Raw genomic sequence first — 26552 nt, forward strand, 5'->3', positions numbered from 1 at the left:
AAAACTATAGTTTGTTAACAAGAAATTTGTGGAGTGGTTGAAAAACGAGTTTTAATGACTACAACCTAAGTGTATGCAAACTTCCGACTTCAACTGTGTATCCACCTACTCTATTTCTCCCCCCCTCCTTCTCTAACTCACTCCACTATCTTTTCACCTCTTATCACCCTTGCCCTGCTTCAGCTCGTCTCAACCCCTCAACATTCTGCCGGCCTTGGCCCTGTTGGTCAAAGATTTTGAGGGTTCAGTGTACCTCACTCAGTTCAGTCCATTTCAAACTTTTGGTTAAAATTACACGTAGTTGGGGAATTTGATGTCATCTTTCATTTGATTTCTTCAAACCAATGATCTCTTTAGGAACACAGTCTACAGTCAAGACAATGTGTCTGAGGTACATCCTTGAATTCTTTTGATGAAAAAAGATAAGTTGAGAAAAGTTTGTCCGCTGCACACAGTGCCACCCAGTGTTCTGGTGGTGAACTCAACTTTCACATACTTTCACAAAAGCTTTGGACTGACATTTCCTTCCACCAGACTAAAGTTTTTGTTGATTGTTTTGTCAATTTCAAGGGCAAATCTCAAATCCTTTGAATAAACATAGGCTGTGTTCATGTAAGCAACATGTGTACAATGAGTTTTATGGGGTTCTCATAGAAATACTCCAGTTTGTGCTTAGCTGTCTATCTGAGACATGCATGGTTGTCTGTTTGTCTGTCTCTTTGAGGTTGTGTGTGTGTGTGTGTGTGTGTGTGTGTGTGTGTGTGTGTGTGTGTGTGTGTGTGTGTACGAGGCCAGGGGGGGGAGAATAAGAGACCGTGAGTACAGGCTAACCTGCGAGGATCTATTTTTACATCCATTTCAGAATGAGATAGTGCCCCTCTCTCACACTCCCAACTGTGGTGGAAGCTAATGCTGGGCTATTTAATTAGATGTTACCAGATTGTTGAGCCAACATTGTAATCCAATAGAGCCACAGAGGCCCCTGTGAAGTCCTGTCTCCTCAAAGAGCCATTTGGCCCCCGTAATGCATTTCCAAGCAGCTCTTTCCTTTTTGTCTGTCCTTCCTAAGCTCGGGACATCAATTTACATTACGTTTCATTAAAACTCGTTGCATTCTTTTCTCTCTTTTCTCCAGTGACACCCCCTCAGGCCCTCCCTCAACCTAGCACTCTATGTTGAACTTGACACGGGCCCTTACCATTATACATTACTTACCACGCTCATCATATTATCCCATAACAAGCGTGTGTGTCTGTCTGTCTTTTATGCATTAATCCAACCAGCACGGGCGCTGTGAATTACCATAGCGACACACCTGTCAATACTAGTGGGAGAATGAGGAGATGGGGGTAGCAGGATCAATAAATACATGGGAATAAAATTACCTGCATGACAAAGGCCCCTGGTGCGTCTAAATCCTATTTGTTAAAAAGTGTCACCTCACTGCTGCCATCCATTCCACTGTCCCCTCTCTCTCCTCAGCATAGGCAGAAATAACTAAAAGGAAGGAACTACAATGGCATCTATTCAGAAGGAAAATTGGCCTCCATCTTTTTCACTACAAACGCCACATAGTTTCTTTGGCCACCCATATGGAGGAACCATAGAGAGGAAGTTTGTGTGTGCTGTAGCCTATTTAAATGGAGTTGATAGATGCAGTGACATTAATTGTCACGCTCCACTAACAGCTCCCCATGACAGTATTTTGGTGTTGTCATGATATTTAACAACACAGTATGAAGGATAGCTGTGGTGATTTCCCCTCATTAAAAGATAATTTAGCATGCGGATATACAAATATAGAGTCATTTACAGGTAGTATTTTGTCATTTTTGACATTTCAAAATGAAGTTTTTCCACGACTTCAAAGGACACGCCAAATGTCTCCCTTTGCGGAATAGCATGGTTTACATTCTGAAACATGGACTACAATCAACCCATGGTGTTCTGAAAAAAAGTGTTTGTCATTCAAAACTCTGTGCACAAATATCAGATGATTGAAAAGCAGAAATTGTATAATACTCATACACTTTTGATTGGCTTTGAACACTCGCGGTGTGGAGAGGAAGAGCATGTGTCAAGCACTTACGAGAGGGTTTTGTTCTAAGTCTTCATACCCTTAGTACAGTGTGTGCGTGTGTCCCTTCTACCATGGAGAATTTCCCATAATGCCTGGCTAATGTCTGAGAGAGCGCAAAAGTTCCCCGCCGCTGTTTTTGTCTCTCTCAAAGGCCGAGCGACATGTTATCTGCACCCATCGCCTCACCAGCTGCAACTGGAAATGAATTAATAACAAATCAATGCAATGAGTACATAAAAATGTGCAGATTGGCCCGGGGGTACCTAAACAGGACACGGAGTAACAATCTGACTTCTTGTTTTGCTATGCCCTGTTTTGTTTCGTATCCACTTAGTTACCCAAATAGAATGAGTTGGGAGACTATTGTTTTCTTCTACAATCCTTTTTTTCCCCCATGCAGGGTTCAAATCTGTGTGAAACAACACCCCGTTTTCATCCAAATAAAATCATATACTGGGTAAATGCTGCATTGTCTTATGAGTACAACATACACCAGTTTAACCACCCGGGCCTACGGTCCACATGTGTGATAACAGAGTGATATGAAGGCCTAATTGCTGGTCTATGTGCTGTTGGAGGGAGTTTTCGCCAGGTTTCTTTTTCACTTTCACTCCATTTGATGCCTTTGAAGTCCTTCTTTCATCTCACAATGATCCTGATGTCTGTTGTCTTTTGTCTGGCCGCGTGTGCACATTTCTCTTTGAACGCACTTAATATATAACAAAGGCAAACCTTTGCAAACCTTTTCTAGCTTTGTTTTTGGGGTGAAGGCCTACTGTTTTCGCTCGAGCGCTCTTCGCCTCTGACACACACACACACACACACACACACACACACACACACACACACACACACACACACACACACACACACACACACACACACACACACACACCACACACACACACACCAACACACACACACACACACACACACACACACACACACAAGCACACACACACACACACACAAGCACACACACACACAGCAACTTCAGAAAATGAGATTTCATCCATTTCAGCTTTTCAGTTTTACACAGATGCACACACAGACGGGATGGGCGTAATCTCATAAATCTAGATCAGAAGGTTGCGTGTTCAATGCCCAACAAGCTCTCACATCGGAATTAGACGTTCATCCATGTTTCTCAAACTTCAAATTTCGAAGTGTTTAAGGTTAAGTATAGACATTAACTCTGAATTGTTAAGGTTAGGGTTATTGTTCAGGCATTAAATCCAAAATCTTAAGGCTAGGCATTAACTCCTACTGGTTAAGGTAAGGGTCGAGGTTTGGGATAGGCTTAAAACAAAAATCTCAAAAACATCTTTCTCTCCCTAGATTCAAACATGTGACCTTTGGCACCAGAAGCAGATGCTATTACAAAATCTCAAAAAACATCTTTCTCTCCCTGGATTCAAACATGCAACTTCTGGCAACAGAGGCAGATGTGTATGCCCATCCGCCATCCCCGTCCACAATGCCCTAGCAAAGCCGAAACCTACTTCAAGGTAACAGTGTTCACTGTTGCCCCTAGTGGCCAGTTTCCACGTAATCACCCCATGTCCTCAGACATAGATGGACGTCTAATACTGACTTGTATCACAGGTGACCTGGCTGCAATCCCAGTGGTGAACACAAGCTTTTTTATTTATATTTGTTTTAACTCTAAACCAAACCTTCACCCTTACCTTAACTAGCATGCTAGTAGATACCAATAGACTTCCAGTCATTACACTAACACTAGTTAGCATTGGCATGTCAAACTACCGAACTTCCTTCATACTGGACACAGAGACATAAACATGGTATCCACAAATACACCTGACTCTGGGAAAGTAGAGAAAGGGCCTCATTACTAAAATCCCGAACTATCCCTTTAATGTTTTAACCCTATCCTAAACCTTAACCCTTAAACTTCTAAATTTGACTATTGGAGCAACTTTGAAATTTGGTGTTTGGAGAAACGGAACGATGCTAAGCGTGAGGAGTCAACCCAGGGTGTCAAAAACACTTCTAGATGTGATGTTTGGAGAAACGTGGAAACGTCTAATTCTGCAGTGAGACTGTGAGCGCTTGTTGATATCTGACGCACCAACACCCATTCACTACATACCCACTAACCAATACCATTAGGGGTGGCTGGTAACCTAGCAGTTAGAGTGTTAGGCCAGTAACTGACAAGTCGCTGGTTGGAATACCTGAGCTGACAAGATGGAAAATCTATCGATGTGTCCTTGAGCAAGGCACTTAATCCTAGTTTGCTCAGGGGTGCAGTACTACTATGGCTGACCCTGTAAAACAACACATTTCACTGTACCTATCCAGTGTATGTGACGATAAAACCGACACCACTGTGAGCGAAGAACAGTTTATCCGCAACTGTTCAACAAGGGCTCATTCGATAACGGCCCCAAGTGCCTTCACACAGGGAATGATACAGCAATGTAATTGTTTGCAGCAGCATTATAGAGAGGTACATTTAGCAACAGGTCGTGAACGTTTTTTTTTATGAAGGATCTTTTAGGGTACCATTTGAGACGAAGCCATGGCGTGACTCATAAGGGCTGGTGTTGTGTCTTTGCCAGGGGGGCCTTATTAGATGTCTGGAAGTGGTGCTGTCTTTTCTGGTGTCTTTTCGTGCACCAAGGACACTTGAGTCTTGATTACACCGCTGCTGCGGAACTCTCCGTCCTGTGATTCAATCTATGGAGATGGATAACAATGGAGAGACGGAGAGAGAGAGCCTGAGAATTATAGGAGGGAGGGAGGGAGAGAGGGAGGGAGGGAATGGGGTGCAGCAAAGATGAAGACAGACAGCGAGGAGGAGTGTCTGGCTCCTCGGTGGCGGTGTGGGAGATGTGTCTTGAGAGTGTGTGGAATGGAGGGTGAGAGTTGTTGTTCGCCCCACGGCTAATCTAGAAAAGCACTTGTGTCCCCGTCTCCTTGTCTCCTTGGACCCTCTCGGGCCCTCCACCTCTCCACTGATATGGATACCTGGAGAGAGGGAGCAATGCAGGACCGCAGAGAAACACCAACAGGCTGCATGCAAACCATGCATGGTGACCCCCAGCATAGCAGTAATGGACCAGATATGGTCTATTGAAATAGTCTCTAGAAACATAAAAAATATCAACTAAAAACAATTGTACTCTTAAACAATCCGTGTCTATCCCAGCACGTGCAAGTCATAAGAATGGTCATGTCTAACTCACTAAAAAATTGCCTAATGTAGCAGGGACATGGAATGGGAATGGCCCTACTCATTTACATGACTGCAAGTGCGCGCGCCTCAATTAGCAGGCACGGTGTCGTTCCAAGGCAGCGCACGAGCTTGCAGTTCCGTCTCTCTCCTCCATTACTAGTAAGGGGAGAAATCAATAATTCAATAGTTTTGGCGTCTGAATCCAAACCAAACGGCAAGCTACCCAAGCCCTCTAGACTGTAGTGGATCTGTGAGAGCGGTATTAATTAATAGCAAAATACATTGCGTTTTGTATGGAAATATCCGCTGGTAATGTGATCCGCATTGCTCTAAAATCGGCTCCCGTGTCAGGTGTTTATTAAATCCTCAGTAATGGCGGGTTAAGATGACCGGAAACAACTCAGGCAAATTTGCTCTGGAAGTAAATGACGCGCATTCTTCATTAAACATATGAAACTGTGTAGAAAATCCCAATCTGTCTGTAAAAACGAAACGAATTAATCTCAACGTCGTGACAGTGGCCTAATAGACAATAATGATTTTGGTCACCATAAAACAATTCTAACATGGATATTTCAATGGTAGCCTATGGTATATTTTGAAAGCATCTGGAATAAAGCAATTATTGTAAATGTAAAGATGTGTGTAAAAACGAACTAGCCTACATTAGAAACAACTGTAAGGCTAGACCAGTGAAAAGTTCCTCACACATCATAACAGCTAAATGACCACACACCGGCATTACACACCATCAAACAGTCTTCGTGTCTTTTAGGGATTTTTCGGTATATTCAATTGTCTTTTAATAGGCTATAAACCTTTACTATCGTCTTCAATGTAATATTTGACACCTTCTCCACAGAGCTCTGAAATATAACAAAAAATGTTGAATAATGTATTGGTTTGGAGAGGTTAGGGACTATGACAAAGATGTCCATGGTCTTGGGAGAAAAATAACACGTGGCTAAACGGGCCTGACACAACTGGATCAAACATATCAAAACATGAATAATTGATGTAGCCTTCCATAAAGGTCTGTATAGGCTAGGCCTATAACCTGAATACAATCGATTGTAGTAGCAGAAGTAGTATAAGTAATAGGCTAAATAATAATAATACATCTTAGCCTATTATAAAATTGTAATAATACCATTAGTGCAAAAATAATATGGAATAATAATACAGCAATAACAAGCTGAAATTATTTTTTTTTAAATGTTTATCCATCGAAACTAGGCTACACCCCACACTGGAGAAAAAAATGTAATGAACAAGGAATGTAAACAGAGGCTATCATAAAAAGAAACTTCAGTTGATTTATTCTATGAACCGAAAACATTTTGTTTAGGTGAGTTCACGTTTCACATAAGTGATGAAAAAAGTTAAAGAATTTCTATATTTTTAGAAATCCGTGCCTCAGGTAGGCTACGTTCACTTTCACTGTTATAAAAACATCAACATTACATAGCCTACAGAATGCGCATGATTTTTACACACGGAAGGAAAGTAAAACAGAAAACATGAATGCTCTCACAATGCATTCATAAGCCACAAAATAACAAAAAAATAATGCATGTTTCTTGTGTATTAACATATTTTACATATGCCCCGTACCGTCTCACATATAGCCTACTGCAATTATTGTCCAAATATTTGTTGTTCTTAAAAAGTGACATTATATTGCCCTTTCAGTAGGTCGAATCACTCGCAAATTCACTCATTGCAATGGATAAAACGTCATAGACTAACTGAAGTTCCCCATTTACAAAATAATGTAACATTTGTGGCAAATGTTTGAATTCCACACATCCCTGCATGGCTAGAAGCCACAAGGTCCAAATACTGTGACATTCAAGTGAGCGCTTCGGTAGTTCCTCATAGTGTCTGTATGTCTGCTGTCCATGGAGGGAGAGCACGAGAGTGAAATGGAACCGACTCAAATTACGTCATCTGTGACGAAAGACATTCATGCAACACTGCAGAGGAGTTTTCATTTGAACAAGAAGAAGAACAGAAAAAACCTGTCACATAAGGGTACTTTTTTGTCTCTCTATCCGTTCACGAACATCTGCTGTTCCCTTTACAGATATATATTTTTTTGAAATATAGCGAGGCCAGCCTCTATAGTTTCAAAAGGAAATTATAATATAGCCTTATAACGAAAAACAACGCAGAATAGTTCGACTTGTTACACAAAAAAATCGAACGTCCCAGCGGCATCGTTCCTCTTGGCAATCTTGCTCGTTGACAACACCCTTGTTTCACGTTGGTGCAGTTCCCACGTTGCATTGTGAAAATGTAGCCTACATCAACTCCCGCCCTTTTCGTTGAGATCCAAAATTATTATCGATTTCACAGTCTGTTATCTTTGTTTTATCTCATAAATAGCCTATTTCTATAGTTATACATGATGTCCTTCATTTAAAAAAAAAAAACATAAATATGTCCTTGCTTTCACTTTGTAAGCCTTTTTTTGTTTTGATGCCGCTCTGCCTTGTCGATTACTCTCAGTCAATAATGTAGGCATTTTAGACGCCATATACGCCTTGTTGCACGCCTAGTCACAGTCCCAGAGCTGCCGCGTGTTTTTTGGCCTTGAGTCTCAGATCTGCAATACTGGAGTTTTTGTTGGTGTTTTTGGCGGCTGCAGCTGCGGCCACAACCGAGGCAGCAGAGGCAGATTCAGCCGCGAGCGTAGCCAAGGGCAAACCAAATGGCGGGCCCGGAAACATCATGTAAGGAGCGTGCGCTGCCAGGTGAGAGTGCAGGTGATGGTGCGCGTGGGCCACCGCGCTGTCCAACTGCAGTTGCGCCTGGACCTGAAAGGAGAAGGGCGGCACGTTGCAATGACTATCCTACGGACACACGGATGGGGAAGAGAGGGGAGAAACACATTAGCTAACTTGTGGAAGGCTGTCTTGTATTAATTTCATCAAGTATTCATTGGGTCCAATTCCATTTAAATGACATCCAATAATATGAATATGAAAAGGGAATTTTCAATTCATATTTCAAGTCCTTTTCTGCTGGAATTGAATCCAACCCGTCTGCATGTTAAGGGAGAACATGTTTAATGCAAGCCCATATACAATACACTATATCCATTGAATCAAATCTACCACCATTTGAGAACACCATTTAAAAATCCTTACAACTGGGGGATTTTCTATCAACATGTTTTGTGGCATTGGCTACAATGGGTATTCACTCGAGAGTCTGATAACAAGCCTTAAAGGCCTTATATACGATGTTTGTAACCCCCTATCATTAGAACACTGATGTTGTCCATTCCACTTGGACAAGGCCTGTGCCAAGACAGCAGTGTGGGGATTGGTTTAGTCAAAGACTGCACGCTTCAAAGTAACTTGCCTGTTGGAATGGCATCCGTAAGGCCCCCACGTTGACATATGGCGCTACACGACAACCTTCAAACTGACTCGCGGCTCCAATGAGAACTCCTGGAAGAAAAGATAGGACATCTGTAAGGGAAATAGTCCCCATATTATAATTGAGGCAAATATTTATACTCTGAAAACAACGAATAATTCCATTATACAAAATAATGGAGATAAAATAGCACAACAGGATACAGATGCAGGGAGCCTACTGCCATGAAAACTCCATCTAGATGTTTTGCATATATAGCCTATAGCAGGGCTCTACAACCCTATTCCCGGAGAGCTACCGTCCTGTGGGTTTTCCAGCCAACCACAGTTGCAACTGACCTGATGCAGTTTATCAACCAGTTAATTATTAGAATCAGGTGCGCTAGATTAGGGTTGCAGTGAAAACCGACAGGACGGTAGCTCTCCAGGAACCGGGTTGGAAAGCCCTGGCCTGTAGTCTTTGTTGTGCATTTGATGCATTTCAATTTGTAGCCACCCTTGATGCTTATGGTTTTCATACATGTTCCTGTATCCCTCTCCAATTGTGAACCATTATTATCATCACGCCTAAAATAGGATATTGCAGGTGGACAAATAATAGAAACGCACCTTTGTGTAACTGATTCTCCTGCTTTCTGCATTTGGCCCTCCGGTTCTGAAACCAAACCTGCGGGGAGAGAAATTAATTAGTAACCGTGATTGGCAGCTGCTTGTGAGGGCATGTGTAATTCCGCTCAAAATGACTACAACCGCAGAAAAACAATATCCCAAAGGAGCCCTGAAATATTAATGCAGGCGCTTAACACCAGATTTTAATTATTACATTTACAACAAGGGGGCAGGCTAAATACAACGTAAGAAAGTAGACCACAACGAGAAGGGGGGACATTATTATCATATTATAGCGGCGTAAACACGCTTGTTCGACATTTGCAGGCTATATTGGACCAAAATAATTTACCTTCTCAGCACCGGTTTCAGGTTTCTATAGATTAGCGTCCCAGAAGAACCGAATTGCTTCTCTGATATCGGATAACAGCATGTGATTACGGCTTTGGACATCTGAGCAACGCGATCTGAGAAAGGCTCTCTCTCGTTAATAGCTGGTGAAATTAATTACCTTAATCTGCAGGAAAATCTATGTTACTGAAGCATTTACATGCTTCACAGTTTCGTTTAATTACTGCCATAACACGCCCTACACAAAGCTCTTTTTGACGATAGCTCTTTTATTTTATTTCTGTTCTTTAAAAGCATAATTTCCCGAGTAGTAGTCTATTTTAGAACGGAGATAAGACGTCTCATTACTATGATAATCTACTTTGAATCCCCGACAAAGCTGTGGATAAATTATCCCACAACACAGTTTATCAATTTTCCTTTTTGCATTATGGATAGAATAGAAAGGATATTGATAAGTCTATCAATATATATTAAGCTCCAACCTCATATTTTGACCACGTAGCCGTGTTAACACAGCAATATAACATACATCCTCGTGTCTTATTGGTTTTATTATAAATCTTTATGTTATGGGCGTCGAATGAAAACAGAGGCAAATAGCCCACCATGAAGTGAGTAAATACGTTACTACTTTTTTTAAACATTTTTTTTTCCTCCTTTGTGCAGGAAATTGTCCTTTCATCCCTGCGTGCAACTGTGGCTAGAAAAGGGCCTCATAAATCGCATGGTCGTTTACATCATGTACTGAAAATAGAAAGAGCGGCAGATCTTGATTTGGGAGGAAAATAATACATAATTTATGTAAATCCTCGAGCTGTGCTCCTTGCACTCGCCTTGCTTGTGACACAATACGCCTTGGTAAAATTCCAACTCTCGCCGGGAGACGTTGCAAAAAGTGCTTGCTTTAACTTTTTGGGGGGAGGGAGGTCTTTTGGGCCCGTTTTATGATATTTTAGAAAGAATCAAGGCATAAGGGATGAAAGAGGCTGAAATAAGATATTGTGGGGTTTGATAAATCAGATCAGAACCGATGTCTATGTTCATTGTCATTGCCCAGCTCAGTCGCTCTTCTCCCGTTACACAGAGATTGAAGCCCCCCCTCTCCAAAACGGCTTATTGGGTTTCAGTAGTACAGATGGTCTTTCCCGATGGAAAAAATAAAAGACAGATGTATCTCGTGCGAGCAACATATAGGCTACTAATAAAGTGAAAACAAATATTGTGTTTGTTTTCTTCAGGAATTTGAATATCTGATTTAAAAAAGCGTTTCTTAATCAAAATAATCGTATAATAATAGTTTTAACAAAACTGTAATCTAAAACTTGGCACAATATGGAGCGCAGAATAGGCCTATCTATATGAAAAGATTCTAGGCCCTAATTGAGATTCACTGTATAGCGTTATTATATTTTTTTTAATGGAACAACATCTCTCTTTCTTTATTTTCTTTCTCTCTCTCTCTCTCTCTCTCTCTCCCCTCTCACTCTCCCCTCTCTCGCTCTCTCTCTCTGTTTCTGTCTCTCTCTCGCACACACACAGCATCTTCAGAAAATGAAATTACATCAATTTAAGCATTTTAATTTGATATTTTTTTTGCCAGGCTAATACTACATCCATGATAAAATGTTGCTCAATTGCTTATAGTTTCACAGTTTAGAATGGTGCTATGCCCCCCAAAAATGTAATCCCAAATAACTTCAAGCCACAAGAAGCATGTCAATAAACCCCATTCTCTAGAGACCAGTAGTGGTACATGGTTTCCCTCTGTGCTTAAAAGTATAGTCGAGAACACGAGGACAACTGTTCCTCTCTAGCCAGCATGCATAGCAGCATCGGGTTCGCTTTTGTAAAATAATCCTAATATGAGCAACAAACGATATCTCTACACACAGAGTAAAAACGAAAATAAGATAGAGAGCCCCTTACTTGTACTCGAGCCTCGGACAGCCCTAGCCGCTGGCTCAGCTCCTCGCGCATGAAGGCATCCGGGTAATGAGTCTCATCGAATAGCCGCTCGAGCTCGTTCAATTGCTCCAGTGTAAAGTTAGTCCGACTTCTCCTCTGCTTGATTTTAGTCTGTGCCTCGTCCTCCATTTGCTTTGTGTCTTCTTTTCTGTCTTTCATGTGCGTGGTACCTACAGAGAGGGGTAGCAGCAAATGAATGAGGGTGAGGAAAAAGGCCTCAGCTATACAAGGGTAGAGGAGGAGGCATCACACAACGACCTTCCTAAAGCGAACATGTGGATTCATCCTCCCAAGCATTACACCAATATCAGCTTCGAATGTTTCGTGGTCCTACAGAAAGGTCTTCAATTATTAACTCCTTATAAATATGCATAAAGGTGCCCACTACTGTACGTCCGATCGCTCATCATAGTTAGGTTTTCCTGTGTCCTATATAGGACAGCTCGGTTGATATTTTCATGATGTCACTTACAACTGTATTGTAACCACTAGGATATGATTTAGGCCTACCGGGTATGCAAGTGTGGGGTTCATCTCATTTTATCTGCCCAATGCAATTCTCCACGGCTGTATAAAGTGAAACGACTGTGATTCACGTTTGAAGATGTAAAAGATTCCCATCCCAGCTAATGGAACAATTAGGCTATTTGTTTTTTTTAGGCCAATGCAATTAGTGATCAATATGATATAGCGAAAGGGCCTGTATGCTTTAAAGCAACATATTGGGTTATTAATACCTATTCAAAAAAAGTATTATTATTATTAGGATGTATAATTACTTATTACATAATCAAATCAAATGATTATGAAAAAAACATATACACAGATTAATATGAATCATTTCTGCTAGGCCTGTTGATTTTAGTGCTATTGGATCATTTAAATAGCCCAATTTTTTCGCCAGCCTTTTTGTCTTTAATGCGGTTGATGAATATTTCAATACAACACCTTTTTTCTTGTTACTGAAATTGCATCGAGCGTCAGAGTGGGTTACACAGTGACCAGCCATGATAATTAGTCAATTCCAAAATAAATGCGTTGATCTTTTAAAAACATGCTATACCATTTCTCTTCAGACAGAAAAGCACTTAACCGGACAGGCCTACCTAATTCAATTATGGGCCTGATGTACACGCAACATTGCATTACACAGTGACTACACCTTATGACAACAACTAGGCTATAAAACTTAAGCTTACTTTTAGTGTCACTCAGTCACTTGAAGCCAAACCGGTAATTGGGAAATATTCCAAATACAAAAGAATGATAACACAATGCACGTAGGCCTATAAACGTATACCCTTTTTTTCTAAGCGATATACACAAAAACATGCATGCTTATTTTCTTTGACTAGGCACGCGACATGTTTGTCAAAGTTATTATTGTTTTAGCGCACGGGATATTCCTAAAGTATAATTCAAGAACATTTAACTTTGTATAAGCTCAAAGCAGTTACATTTGAGTAAATCACATAAGAAAACCGTATGAAAGCATAGCATTAGGCTAGTTTACCATCAATCAGTTTCGGGCTTCCCACATCCCTGGTTCTCTCTGGTCCCAGCATGTCCGGTTCCCTGCCTGGCGATCGCGCGTCTACCCGAGCGATATCGTTCATTTCCTCGCGACTAGGTTCGGTGGCGAGACCCTCCCTGGCACGCGCGGATCCGGTCTCCAGCACCTCCCGGTACGTGATCACCTCCTTCTTTTCCTTCACTTTCTGATCAAATGACTTCGACACAAATGCGGTAAGTTCTTCCATCACTGCTCCCAAAAAATCTCCCCGTCTTGTTCTCTCACGCTCTCTCTCGTTTTCTCTCTCTCTCAGAAGCACTACAGCTTAAGACATCAAGAGTGTTTATTTTAGTCGACCTAAATGCAAGGTGGTGTTGTTGCCAACTCTGTATCTCGTGCTGCAGCTAAATGTATAAGATCTCGGCCAAATGTCTTCTTGCTGCGGAGTTCCAACCTGCTGGTGATCAGCTATTGAAGTCACAGTATTTATACTTTGCAACGCCTGCCCCTTGATCCGTGCAAATTACCTCCCCTCAGGATGCCGGGACGAGCCCCCTTCCCTTCGCCATATACCCACAGCCTCGAAAAACAGATTAGCAGCCCTTCAGATTTCACATCATTCTTACGAGGTTGCTATTGGCCATTAATCCAAGATTGACAAGAAGGGCTCATTCATTTAATTACGCGTGGATTCGTTGCTATTGTTCTGAGTTCGTATTTTAAACACCAGGGAGATGGGCAGGATCTCTGCAGGGGTGTGGCTAAAACTGAAAATGACAAGCTTGTTCGGGGAGCACATAACGGAGCTTCCTCCAAATCTCTGCGATCTGGGGGGGAAAAAAGACCGTGACAGTGATACGGAGAGAGAAAGGTAAAGAGAGGACCGACTCGGAGGCTGATGGTGGAGGCTCACCATAGCCAGACACACACCTTGACTAACATGCAACGAAGGATATGTTTCTTCTGTGTGTACTCGAATAAGAGCGACTAAACACATAGTTGAAGCAAGAACGTAGTTTGTGTATGTTACTTGTTAGTCATATTTTGTGTGTAATTTGTCATGATAAGAAAAACAATTTGATAAGGAGCTATCATATAAATAATAATCACAATAATAATAATAACAACAACAATAATAATAATAATAATACATATGTATTCCTTGATTTGGAAGATATGAATTATTCTCTTATTTTGTTTTTTGCTAGCCTGTTTTTAATTTAGGCTAATGATGGCCAAATAATTATGATCAATAGTTGTTTTCTTCAAATGCCTTAAAATGACAACTCAAATGCCAAAACTGATCTCACATTTTTGTCTTAATTTATTAGAGAATGTATTTACTTTTCAACTCAGCAATTATAGGCTATGTTTGAATCTGAAGTCATTAGGGAAACTATCTATATTGGTTAATATCAAATCTCGATAGACTTTCTCACGCCATTAGAATGTTAAACAGCAACTAAACGTTTAATTAAAGCGTTTCATGTGATGCGTTGCCATTGGGCGTGTTAATTATGGTTTCTTAAGTTGACTGCCTATTGAAATTATTGCATATTTGCTAAATAAATAAACAATGGTTCACTTATGGTGAAGGTTACTGGATGCCGTGGGGACAAAGCAATTAAGTGAACTGAAAAAGGCAAAACATAAGCCGGAATGGGATGGGATACAGCTGTATGATAGGCTATCACTTGTACATTTCATGCAACATTAAGCGCGTTTATTGATAATCTATATAAAATACTATTTCCACACACAGGCTCGAACAATTCCCCTTATTAAAAATTCATGATGTCTCCGCTCTTGAACCTTACGCATTCATTATTTTTTCTGTGTCCTCTGAAAGCAGCAGAAATYATAGGCTGCTATTAGGCTAGAGAATTCAAGTTAATCTGCAACATGCTATTTATATCAAAATAAGTACAAATACCTACACGTTTTAGTAGTTTAAGTTCTATAAATTGCAAAGATAAACATGTTCGATCCATTTCAACGTGGGATGTCGTGAAGGTTAGGCTACTAATAGAACACAATTTACAGAAAGTTAATAACAAGTTAGCATTCCGCATAGGTAAGCTACCATTGAAACATTTCAGAGTTAAAGTTTGAACATAGGAAAACCGAGAGGCAAAAAAACTATAGGCTATCGGACATTTATTTAGACTGTATTTTAGGAGTTGATTTGCTATATAACCTGCATTCCCTCCAATAGGCCTAAATGGATAATCAACCCAAAACAATTATAGACTATGTTTGTGTGGGTATTTATGGGTATATGTGTGTGCCTTGTGCGTACGTGTATGTGTGTGTATGTGTGTGTGTGTGTGTGTTGCGCGGGTAAAGACAAAACATTTGGACCAAAGAGCAAAATTCCTATTCAATTCATTAGAGCACAATACACGTTAGGCCTAAATCATTCCTAAACCTACAAATTATTATTATTAATTCAACGTAGGCCTGATGTGAGCAAATGCATGGGGTGCACAAACGAATGTTGTTCTTCGAGCAAACCCCAAATGCTTTCTTTCACTCATTTATTTGAGAGGTAGTCCATTTGGGAAGAGTCCTTTATTAAAAGTAGACTGTAAGACGAAACTTGGAAAATGCGACAATCTTAACCATAAATAAAGACAAAAAAACTAAGAAATGCTACTTTGCTTATGTAGCCTATCTGCCCTATAATGAACTTCAGGTGCTAATGCGTCAGGTTACGCGACATTTGATTAGGCGATATTCTTTTGAAATAGGCCTAAATGTAACTTATATTGGTATGTGAGAGGCTAAATGTGACTGTACTGTGATATGTGTTTGTCCCACCTAGCTATTTTAAGATGAATGCACTAACTGTAAGAATACCTGGATAAGAGCGACTGCTAATTGACTAAAATGTAGGCTAAATGTAAAAATGTAATATTGATTGCAGGCCTAATAGGTCTACAATTCAACATTTTTCTCAAATTACATGAGCAGTAAGATTTGTAATAATAACCAATTAGGAGATTATTCAGCATTCACAGTTGATTGTCCACTCATAATAACCTAAAATAAAAAAATTCACGTTTTAGTATAGGCCTACAACTTTAGCCTACTTTTCCCCCATTGTCTAGGCTATATACTATATATTGTAACAAAACTTATGCAACTTCACGAAATGTAGGCTATACATAATTGGCAAAATATGACAAGAGTAGGATCTCTACAGTAGCCTATAGATCATTTACTGAGATATACACGAACGATAGCTCTGTTGTAGAATCTAGCCAGCAGCATACCACCCTGCATACCACTGTTGGCTTGCTTCTGAAGCTAAGCAGGGTCGGTCCTGGTCAGTCCCTGGATGGGAGACCAGATGCTGCTGGAAGTGGTGTTGGAGGGCCAGTAGGAGGCACTTTTTCCTCTGGTCTAAAAAATATCCCAATGCCCCAGGGCAGTGATTGGGGACACTGCCCTGTGTGGGTGCCGTCTTTCGGATGGACGTTAAACGGGTGTCCTGACTCTCTGAGGTCATTAAAGATCCCATGGCACTTATCGTAAGAGTAGGGGTGTTAACCCCGGTGTCCTGGCTAATTCCCAATCTGGCCTCAACCATCTTGGTCACCTAATAATCCCCAGTTTATAATTGGCTCATTCATCCCCCTCCTCTCCCCTGTAACTATTCCCCAGGCGTTGCTGCAAATGAGAACGTGTTCTCAGTCAACTTACCTGGTAAAATAACGGTAAAATAAAAAAAAATTCTCTTGACTGCATGTTTCATCCGAACGTTCTCCAATCGATGTGCTCTTGATCTACTAGTGTAGTCTTTTTTTATTTTTATTTATTTATTTATTTAACCTTTATTTAACCAGGTAGGCTAGTTGAGAACAAGTTCTCATTTGCAACTGCGACCTGGCAAGATAAAGCATAGCAGTGTGAACAGACAACACAGAGTTACACATGGAGTAAACAATAAACAAGTCATAACATGGTAGAAAAAAAGAATCTATATACAATGTGTGCAAAAGGCATGAGGTAGGCAATAAATCGAATAATTACAATTTAGCAGATTAACACTGGAGTGATAAATCATCAGATGATCATGTGCAAGAAGAGATATTGGTACTGGTGTGCAAAGAGCAGAAAAGTAAATAAATAAAAGCAGTATGGGGGTGAGGTAGGTAAATTGGGTGGGTAGTTTACAGATGGACTATGTACAGCTGCAGCGATCGGTTAGCTGCTCGGATAGCAGATTTTTAAAGTTGTTGAGGGAGATAAAAGTCTCCAATTTCAGAGATTTTTGCAATTCGTTCCAGTCGAGGCAGCAGAGAACTGGAAGGAAAGGCGTCCAAATGAGGTTTAGCTTTAGGGATGATCAGTGAGATACACCTGCTGGAGCGCGTGCTGCGGGTGGGTGTAGCCATCGTGACCAGTGAACTGAGATAAGGCGGCACTTTACCTAGCATAGCCTTGTAGATGACCTGGAGCCAGTGGGTCTGACGACGAACATGTAGCGAGGGCCAGCCGACTAGGGCATACAGGTCGCAGTGGTGGGTCGTATAAGGTGCTTTAGTAACAAAACGAATGGCACTGTGATAAACTGCATCCAGTTTGCTGAGTAGAGTGTTGGAAGCTATTTTGTAGATGACATCGCCGAAGTCGAGGATCGGCAGGATAGTCAGTTTTACTAGGGTAAGTTTGGCGGCGTGAGTGAAGGAGGCTTTGTTGCGGAATAGAAAGCCGATTCTTGATTGATTTTGGATTGGAGATGTTTGATATGAGTCTGGAAGGAGAGTTTGCAGTCTAGCCAGACACCTAGGTACTTATAGATGTCCACATATTCTAGGTCGGAACCGTCCAGGGTGGTGATGCTAGTCGGGCGTGCGGGTGCAGGCAGCGAACGGTTGAAAAGCATGCATTTGGTTTTACTAGCGTTTAAGAGCAGTTGGAGGCCACGGAAGGAGTGTTGTATGGCATTGAAGCTCGTTTGGAGGTTAGATAGCACAGTGTCCAAGGAAGGGCCGGAAGTATATAGAATGGTGTCGTCTGCCGTATAGAGGTGGATCAGGGAATCGCCCGCAGCAAGAGCAACATCATTGATGTATACAGAGAAAAGAGTCGGCCCGAGAATTGAACCCTTTTGAGCAGTGCATGGTGGTTTTCAAATTAAGGGGGGATATTTATTTTTACAAGATTAAGGGTGGGACACAGCCAGTTGAATAAGACCTTAAATGTGATAGGAAAGTATCCAACAGGAAAGTGTGCTTATTGCCAGGAAACAGAGACCGTGGAGCATGTATTGCTACAGTGTGGGCAGTAACAGAGAGAGGCTGATATCTAGTATGAGGGAGAATGAGATACAGGAAATTAGTTTAAAGAGTATATAGAGTAGAACGTCATTAGATACAGTCTCAAATATATATATTTTTAAGAGCAACAGGGCTGGCAGGTAGGATTGTGTTTCTCCCTGTCTCTGGCCCACATTCCAATACAGTAGGTGGCGGTAATGCACCATAACGTTGGATGCCAACCGCCGATAAACACCACTGAAGAAGAAGAAAAAGGAAAAAGAAGAAGGGATATTTGTAGCAAGTTACCTGGTATGAATTGTTGTTTTCCCCCCTACTTACAGTCACTGTATAAGTAATGTTTGAAATACGACGACGCTGTTAATAACGCTGTAGCGATTTACCGAGCAGAAGGGCGCGCGTAACACAAAAATGCCTAGAATAGAGTCACGTGTGTTTAGCTGCAAACTAAAGCTAACACGTTAGCTAGCATGCCAGCAGTCCTGAAAGTGCACATTCTGTCTGCATATAACCTGCAAATTTAAACTTCACAGTATCTTTTTGACACAGGCATACGCGATAGCTATTTGAACAATTATTTTAGAATGGATAGCTAGCCATTATGCTAGTTAACTGTTGCTAGTTAAGCTCTATGATAATGTATGTTAATTGTTTACATTCTGTCCACGCGCTCTTACAAGGCAGGTGGAGCCGAGTTGGTGAAGTTAGCTAACTGCAGTAGCTCTCTGGCATACTTACTGCTCATGTATATTCCGAATAGAAAGGTTATTTAGCCAGCTACATGTCAGTCTTGGAGGATGGAAGGGGGACATTAAACAATGAAGCCACTAGCCACAGTATAGCTACGCAGTGCAGGATTTAGGCTGGCTGACTAAACTCAACGATTTACGATGGAGTTGAGAGGCGACTGTTGGCGGACTGGAGCGCTCTCTGAAAACGACGGATTTCAGCACCCAAAGAATAGCCTGCAATTACACATAACAATGTCGTGTGTAATTGCAGGCTAATCTTTGGGTGCTGAAATCAGTAGTTTTTTTTAAATGAAAAGAGCTCCACTCCGCCCACACTAGTTGCCGCTCAACTCCATCTTAAATCGTGGAGTGAAGTTTAATCGGCTAGATGTGGGCTTACTGTTTCGTCTGAGCAATCAATAAATGAGTGTTTGATTAAATAAGACGTCCTCTTATGCTTTCTCTCCTCCGACCCAGTTTAGTGAGGGATAATGGGTCGCCACACCTCTGACAGCGAGGAGGACAGCCGTAGCAGGAGGAAGAAGAAGGAGAAGCACAGACGGCGCTCCTCTTCCTCCAGCTCCTCTGGCAGCCGGGTGACCAGCCGCAGCAAGAGGTCCAGCAGACGCAGCCGCTCGCGGAGCCGCTCCAGAGAGAGAGACAGGAGGTAGGTCTATATATAAATACTGCAATTTACAGAGATCCGTAGATGAGAGAACTACTACACTGGCAAATATAAGAGGAAGCAGGCCTACAGCACAGAAAGGACAGACATGCGTGGTAGGTGTACTGTTTACAACACTAGAGGAACAGGTCGCTACCTCACCATCTAACAGAGGTGCATGAATGAAGGAGCAAACTGGATGTGTAAAGCTGTAACGGGGGCTGGTCTAGTAGTAGTCCCACCGTCGCGGACCACATATGCCTATGGAGGCGACGGTTGGTTCCCCGTCCCGCCACTCATTTTGTTCCTGTATCCCTTATCCCTCTCCTCTATCTACATATCTATCTAGCTATCCAAAATCTGTCAGTGAAACTTATACCATAAAATATATATTTAAAAAAATCAGCCACCACTCTTGAAAGGCAGTTTTAATTGAATAGGATAATACTACTTTATAGAACTACTACTTAGGGTGTCCAATCAAAAACACATATTTTGACCAATGGGTAAATCTGCAGGACACAAAACAATAGAGAGAAGATGGATATTGATTTTGATACATGTAGTATTTTCATATTTTAGTATACGTTTTTTAAAWTTTTTTATATATATATTTTTTACTTTTCTCCCCTTTTCTCCCCAATTTTTGTGGTATCCAATCGCTAGTAATTACTATCTTGTCTCATCGCTACAACTCCCGTACGGGCTCGGGAGAGACGAAGGTCGAAAGCCACGCGTCCTCCGAAGCACAACCCAACCAAGCCGCACTGCTTCTTAACACAGCGCGCCTCCAACCCGGAAGCTAGCCGCACCAATGTGTCGGAGGAAACACCGTGCACCTGGCCCCCTTGGTTAGCGCGCACTGCGCCCGGCCTGCCACAGGAGTCGCTGGAGCGCGATGAGACAAGGATATCCCTACCGGCCAAACCCTCCCTAACCCGGACGACGCTAGGCCAATTGTGCGTCGCCCCACGGACCTCCCGGTCGCGGCCGGCTGTGACAGAGCCTGGGCGCGAACCCAGAGACTCTGGTGGCGCAGCTAGCACTGCGATGCAGTGCCCTAGACCACTGCGCCACCCGGGAGGCCCTAGTATACGTTTTTCATATTAATTCAAAATTAATACAAGCATATCTCTGTGAAAGGACAACGGACAGGGCCTAAAATTAGATTTTGGCATTGGTGGGTAAGATGTCCATTTCATCAGCCACGTTGGCGGGTGGTCAGGGCTCCACAGTGCAAGCATTTCACTCGCATTTGTGAATAAAAATAGTAAAGTATGATCACACTTATAGCAAAGTAAATGCAACAGTAGCTGTTTCTCAAACTATTTCTGCCGTTTTGTTTCATAGCTGGAAAATGAATCAGTCAAACAGTCAAAGAACTACGAACCCTACGTAGCCTATTGCACCTCGCACTTCAACACTGCTTGGCTAGGGGCTGTGTTTGTTAGGCTTTTTACATTGTTTTGTTCACAAGCTAGGTTGTTCTATGTTTGAGTTTCAACTGCTAAGGAAGAAAAGACAACACTTCTACTAGTCAATCTCACAGGCACAAACATGACTCGAGTCGCGCTACCATGTTAATCTCCCGCCCTTAAGGGGAAGGTGACATTTTTTGTCTCATCTGTGATATTTTGGTTAAAAGACTCGGGTCACAAAAAATGAAATGAAACAATATACCACATTACTTCTTACTAGTAGTACATTTATTGTTTTTTGTGGGGTTTTGTTGGTGTAATTTTAGTGGCAAAACAAATATTTTGGCCGGTAAAAAAAAAATGAAGAAAAATATAGATTTTTTAATCTACCTGCCACAGTGGCTGGTGGAGCAAAATGTAAATGTTATGCCCTGTCAACAGAGCACAAAGCATAGTACAGTATCCAAGCTTTTTATTTTTGAAAGCCTTTTACATTTAATTCAGGTCATGTCATGCAAAAAAAAAATTGCGACCCGTGGAAACAACTTTGAAGACGACGACGCCAAAAAATTACACCGCTATGTCAAGGGAGCCTGGTGCTTATTATTGGATGTTTTAGGTTGTGAATTCTGACTTTTTGGATATAATGTTAATGATATGTTAAAGACCCCACGGAACAATTCAGAACATGAATAATCATATTTGTCTTCATAAAATATATTTTATAACATAAGGAAGTGAAATTTCATCAGCAAAGCGCTTTTTCACCAACTCTGGGCAGAGTGGGTGGGCACCCTATACTAGTTCATTCATCACGATACTTCCACTGTCTTCCATCACTTTATTTATTTTATTTTTATATTTAAGCAGGGTTGCTCAAAGTGGAGTTCGCGGGCCAAACATGGCCCTAAACAACATTTGGTTTGCCAGATACTGTACGTAATAGGCTATTAGTGTGGTCAACCAGTTGAGCAAGTCATTTTATCGATAAACGGATAAGTAGCATATTGTTTTTAAATGTGTACATGCTTTTATCCTTTGAGACAACAGCTGATTCAAAGGGGGTGTGGCTGATTTTAAAACACTTCCCGCTAGCCGCCAGGAGGATACTCTTGTGCATCCTCTGCTGAAGTAGGTAATCGAGGAGGTGAGCATACTCCTCTGTTCGCCTACTGACGAATTTACATTCTTCTTGACCACTCAACCACTTATCGGTTTCTAGGTCACGGAGGAGAGTAGGACAGAGGAGTTGCAGTGAGGACAGACTATATCCCAATGAGAATCTCCCACTAGCAAACCACTGTGGGTACTTCTTTTTCCCGCTGTAGTCAGCACCACACATCCACTTCCTGTTAAATTCAATTACACCACTAATAGGCCTTATGACAGGAGTACAACAAGAAAAGGAAGTACCCACGGTGGTTTGCTAGTGGGAGATTTAAACTATCAGGTTAAACTATTCTGATAAAATAATTAAATTATTAGTTGGTCTTATGATTGTGGAGGGCTTATATTTAGTCTAGCTATAACTTCACAAGCCCTGAATTCATTAGATTATTGCTGACTGTTTGAAATGCAGTGGATTTGACCTTTTAATTGTACAACAACGCTTATTTAGAGAAAACGTGAAGAGAATTGAGATGTATATCGTGAATCGACGAAAAGTTCGAAAAAATTGAGATATGATTTTTAGGCCATGTCGCCCAGCCCTAGTTGGACGTACTACCAAATTCTATAAAACATCGTTGGAGGCGGCTTATGGTAGAGAAATTAACATTACATTCCCTGTCAACATCTCTGGTGGACATTCCTGCAATCAGCATGCCTCAAAATGTAAAACATCTGTGGCATTGTGTTTTGTGACAAAACGGTACATTTTAGAGTGGCCTTTTATTTATAAATGCCACGCCTGTCAGGTGGATGGTCTCTTTTATTTCAGCTCATGAAACATGGGACCATCACTTTACATGTATTTACCTGTTGGACATAGGCTATTACAATGAATAAATGTAATTACCAGTAGTTAGTAGTTGATGTTACTTCCATCATTTAGACCCACAGGCTTTTTTTTCTTTTGAATTTGTTTGTCCAGGCTGTGTGTGAGAGAAAGTGTCTGTGAGTAAATGACCGCTGATGATGTCCGCTGAGGGTCTCTTTAACAGAGGATACTGGACAGCCTCCTACACACGCGCACACGCTCCACACTCACTGCAGTCGTTTAGACAAGGCCGGTTGATGGTCATTATTTATGCGCTTTGGTCAGGGTCCATTACGCAAGATGGGAAAATCATTGGTGGTCTTGAGAGAATGGCTCGCTGATCTGGGGCCGTCTGGGTGGAGTGAGGTGGGGCTGGTTGTAGCCGTTTAACCCTTTAGCCTTCAGTCTTCCTGCTAAATCAGCCATTCATTCGCTGCCTAGGAAATGCTTCTGTCAAATCAAGGAGTTGGACATGGCCAGGGAATGGATATTGGGTTGAAAATAGATACAGGGTTTATGGCTTAAGTTAGGCCTTTATGTATGAGGCTACGTCTGCATTTGCCTATGGGCCCTGGTCAAAAGTAGTGCACTATATAGGGAATATGGTGCCATTTGGAAGGCACACTGCACGCGTAAAGATAATCGTTAACTGAAGTCTCCAGTGAAGAGCAGCACGTGTTCACTAGCTGTTCACCAGGCATTAAAGAGCTCCCCCACACAACCCATTGAGTTGACATGGAACACACAGTCAGTGTTAGTGCACATGTCAAACCTGCTCCCACTATTCACTTGGATGGCTTCCATCATGCCGGAGCACACAGGCAGACTCCCTCTCATGTGCCGTAGTGGCAGCTTTCGCTTTGTGCGAACCAGCCGTGTTTTCTTAACATTACCATCACACGCCTGTGTGTGTGTGTGTGTATACCGCAAGTTCAAATAACATGTCTCGTCCTGCACGTTTCTTCCGCTGAACCCGTGTGTGAAGTGCTTGAGTCAAGGCCACGATGGAAGCCTTCTTCCTGAACCAACCCGCTTCTGCGATCCAACCAACCCGGCAAATACTAATACAGCGCTCCCTCTCGCTCACAACAAAAGTATTTGATAGATTTGATGAACAACCACTGGCACTTCTTGGGGGCTAGGTATGGAAAGTAATGAGGGAATTATTTCATTACCGAAATTAACATACCAAATTATTATTTTGAGGGATATATAAGTTATTTATGTATAAGATGGGACTGGGAGACATTTTTTCTCTGTTGCTCAGTCTTAACGTGTTGTGAAAGGCGGGTAAGAACACCGAGAATAAGAGAGAATATACTGCTTGGCGTGGAAACACGGGAGAGGGTGCGAGGGGGTGAGCGAGGGGTTGATATGTGGTTAAGAAGAAGACGAGTTTGAGCTGCTAAACTCAGACCAGCACAGTGAGTCATTCTAGCGCTGGTTAATCAATGACTGGTTAATCAATAAACACCTGTGTGTGTGTGTGTGTGTGTATCTGTGTGTGTCAGACGCAGGCGGCGGTCCAACAGCAGCTCGTCCCGCAGGAGGAGGGAGCGGAGATGGAGACCGAGGCAGGACCAACCGCTCCCATAGGACACGCAGCCGCACCCGCAGGTATGATGGGGACTGAGGTAGTGGGGACGGGGGGGATGGGTGGGGGGAGAGAAGGGCTCAAGAGAGTTTACAGTGGCACTACTATAGTTTTGTGGGTTTGAGGATGGACAGTAGAAGGTGCTGGCTTTCAATAGGTGTCTGACTACCACACGCATGCACACACACCACACTCTACTCTCTTCACCGTACGCATACCCTGTGCGTGTCTCTGATTTTTGGCTGAATTTCACAATGTAATGGCATTTGATCATGATTGGTTCCAGCAACCACAAACTGAATGTTGCCATTTTGCTTGCCGTTTACAGCAAAACATACTCAAACAACAAAAACCACATTTGTAGGGACTTGGTGTGTGCGTGCGTGCGTGCGTGCGTGCGTGCGTGCGTGCGTGTGTGTGTGTGTGTGAGTGCCAGCCAAGCAGGCAGTAGCAGCTCAGTGTGGTTTGTTTGCTGTTGTGGCGAAGGCCATTATAACGTGGCAGGCTGTCATTAAAGAGACTCTAACTCTCTGAGCCACTCTGTACTACTGTGACAGCTGTTCACACACACACACACACACACACACACACACACACACACACACACACACACACACACACACACACAGCACCTTTTTTATTTTGGTTTGTGTTAATGAAGTACAGGCACACACACAGACCCAGGAGGTCAAAGACACATTTTGTTTGCGTCCCCGCCCCTCTTTGGGAACACAAGAAAATAGGGTAAACCTGCTTTAATTAATAATGCAATTAAAACATAATTATCCATTCATGGTTTATTGAAATATTATTATTATTATCATCATTATCGTGTGGTTTGTTACACATATATACACACACACACACACACACACACACACACACACACACACACACACACACACAATGTCATTGGATGGCTTTCTGGGAGACACAAAAGGGGGGAGGCTCCATGCATGGTTGTCCATGTCATTAACAACTCTGCTGTTTAAATCTGTTTTTATCATTTTTAATTGTGCACAAGTCCCCTTGTTTACTTGTTGTATGGCTACAGGGAAGAATTGACAAACCATTTTAGTCACAAAGGAGCGGTTTCATATCTTCATTAGGTTAGATAAGATGGCGGTAATGAAGGAAACTGGTAACGGAGGCTATGGACTGTCGGAGCTAGCAGGGGAGCCTGATTGGGTGGAGGTGCTCTTCTTAAATGGAGAATTACATTGTTTATACACTTGAAGTCGGAAGTTCACATACACCTTAGCCAAATACATTCAAACTCAGTTTTTCACAATTCCTGACATTTAATCCTAGTAAAAATTCCCTGTCTTAGGTCAGTTAGGATCACCACTTTATTTTAAGAATGTGAAATGTCAGAATAATAGTAGAGAGAATTATTTCTTTCAGCTTTTATTTCTTTCATCACATTCCCAGTGGGTCAGACGTATACATACACTCAATTAGTATTTGGTAGCATTGCCTTTCAATTCATTAACTTGGGTCATATGTTTCGGATAGCCTCCTACAAGCTTCCCACAATAAGTTGGGTGAATTTTGGCCCATTCCTCCTGCCAGAGCTGGTGTAACTGAGTCAGGTTTGGAGGCCTCCAAATTTTCGACAGGATTGAGGTCAGGGCTTTGTGATGGCCACTCCAATACCTTGACTTTGCTGTCCTTAAGCCATTTTGCCACAACTTTGGAAGTATGCTTGGGGTCATTGTCCATTTGGAAGACCCATTTGCGACCAAGCTTTAACTTCCTGACTGATGTTTTGAG

At 41.9% G+C, this 26552-nt stretch overlaps 2 protein-coding genes across 3 annotated transcripts; one reads left to right on the forward strand and one right to left on the reverse strand.

The window, feature by feature from the left end:
- Positions 1 to 6578: 6578 nt before the first annotated feature.
- Positions 6579 to 13840, reverse strand: LOC111949940 (short stature homeobox protein 2-like). 2 transcript variants are annotated; one of them, XM_023967296.2, is made up of 5 exons: positions 13110 to 13840; positions 11558 to 11766; positions 9278 to 9335; positions 8652 to 8761; positions 6579 to 8137 (listed from the first exon to the last, which is right to left on the reverse strand). In XM_023967296.2, exons 1-5 carry the CDS (start codon positions 13354 to 13356, stop codon positions 7844 to 7846), a joined length of 918 nt encoding a protein of 305 aa, XP_023823064.1. In that variant the 5' UTR covers positions 13357 to 13840; the 3' UTR covers positions 6579 to 7843. The 2 variants fall into 2 exon arrangements, with proteins under 2 accessions (XP_023823064.1, XP_023823065.1); XM_023967297.2 differs by having other exon boundaries at positions 8652 to 8740; positions 13110 to 13835.
- Positions 13841 to 18595: 4755 nt separating this feature from the next.
- LOC111949627 (serine/Arginine-related protein 53-like) lies at positions 18596 to 24796 on the forward strand. Its single transcript, XM_023966959.2, has 3 exons — positions 18596 to 18685; positions 19603 to 19792; positions 24697 to 24796. Exons 2-3 carry the CDS (start codon positions 19617 to 19619, stop codon positions 24779 to 24781), a joined length of 261 nt encoding a protein of 86 aa, XP_023822727.1. The 5' UTR covers positions 18596 to 18685; positions 19603 to 19616; the 3' UTR covers positions 24782 to 24796.
- Positions 24797 to 26552: the final 1756 nt, after the last annotated feature.

The sequence above is a fragment of the Salvelinus sp. IW2-2015 genome, linkage group LG22 (assembly GCF_002910315.2).
Source record: "Salvelinus sp. IW2-2015 linkage group LG22, ASM291031v2, whole genome shotgun sequence".
Taxonomy (NCBI): Eukaryota; Metazoa; Chordata; class Actinopteri; order Salmoniformes; family Salmonidae; genus Salvelinus; species Salvelinus sp. IW2-2015.

Excerpts from the sequence above, each read along its gene's own strand:
- LOC111949940 (XM_023967296.2), bottom strand. The coding sequence starts at position 13,356 with ATGGAAGAACTTACCGCATTTGTGTCGAAGTCATTTGATCAGAAAGTG. Across the intron at positions 11,767-13,109 it reads AAGCCCGAAACTGATTGATG|GTACCACGCACATGAAAGAC; the intron begins GTAAACTAGCCT and ends CCCTCTCTGTAG. Across the intron at positions 8,762-9,277 it reads GGAGAATCAGTTACACAAAG|ATGTCCTATCTTTTCTTCCA; the intron begins GTGCGTTTCTAT and ends TTTCCCTTACAG.
- LOC111949627 (XM_023966959.2), top strand. The coding sequence starts at position 19,617 with ATGGGTCGCCACACCTCTGACAGCGAGGAGGACAGCCGTAGCAGGAGG. Across the intron at positions 19,793-24,696 it reads TCCAGAGAGAGAGACAGGAG|ACGCAGGCGGCGGTCCAACA; the intron begins GTAGGTCTATAT and ends TGTGTGTGTCAG.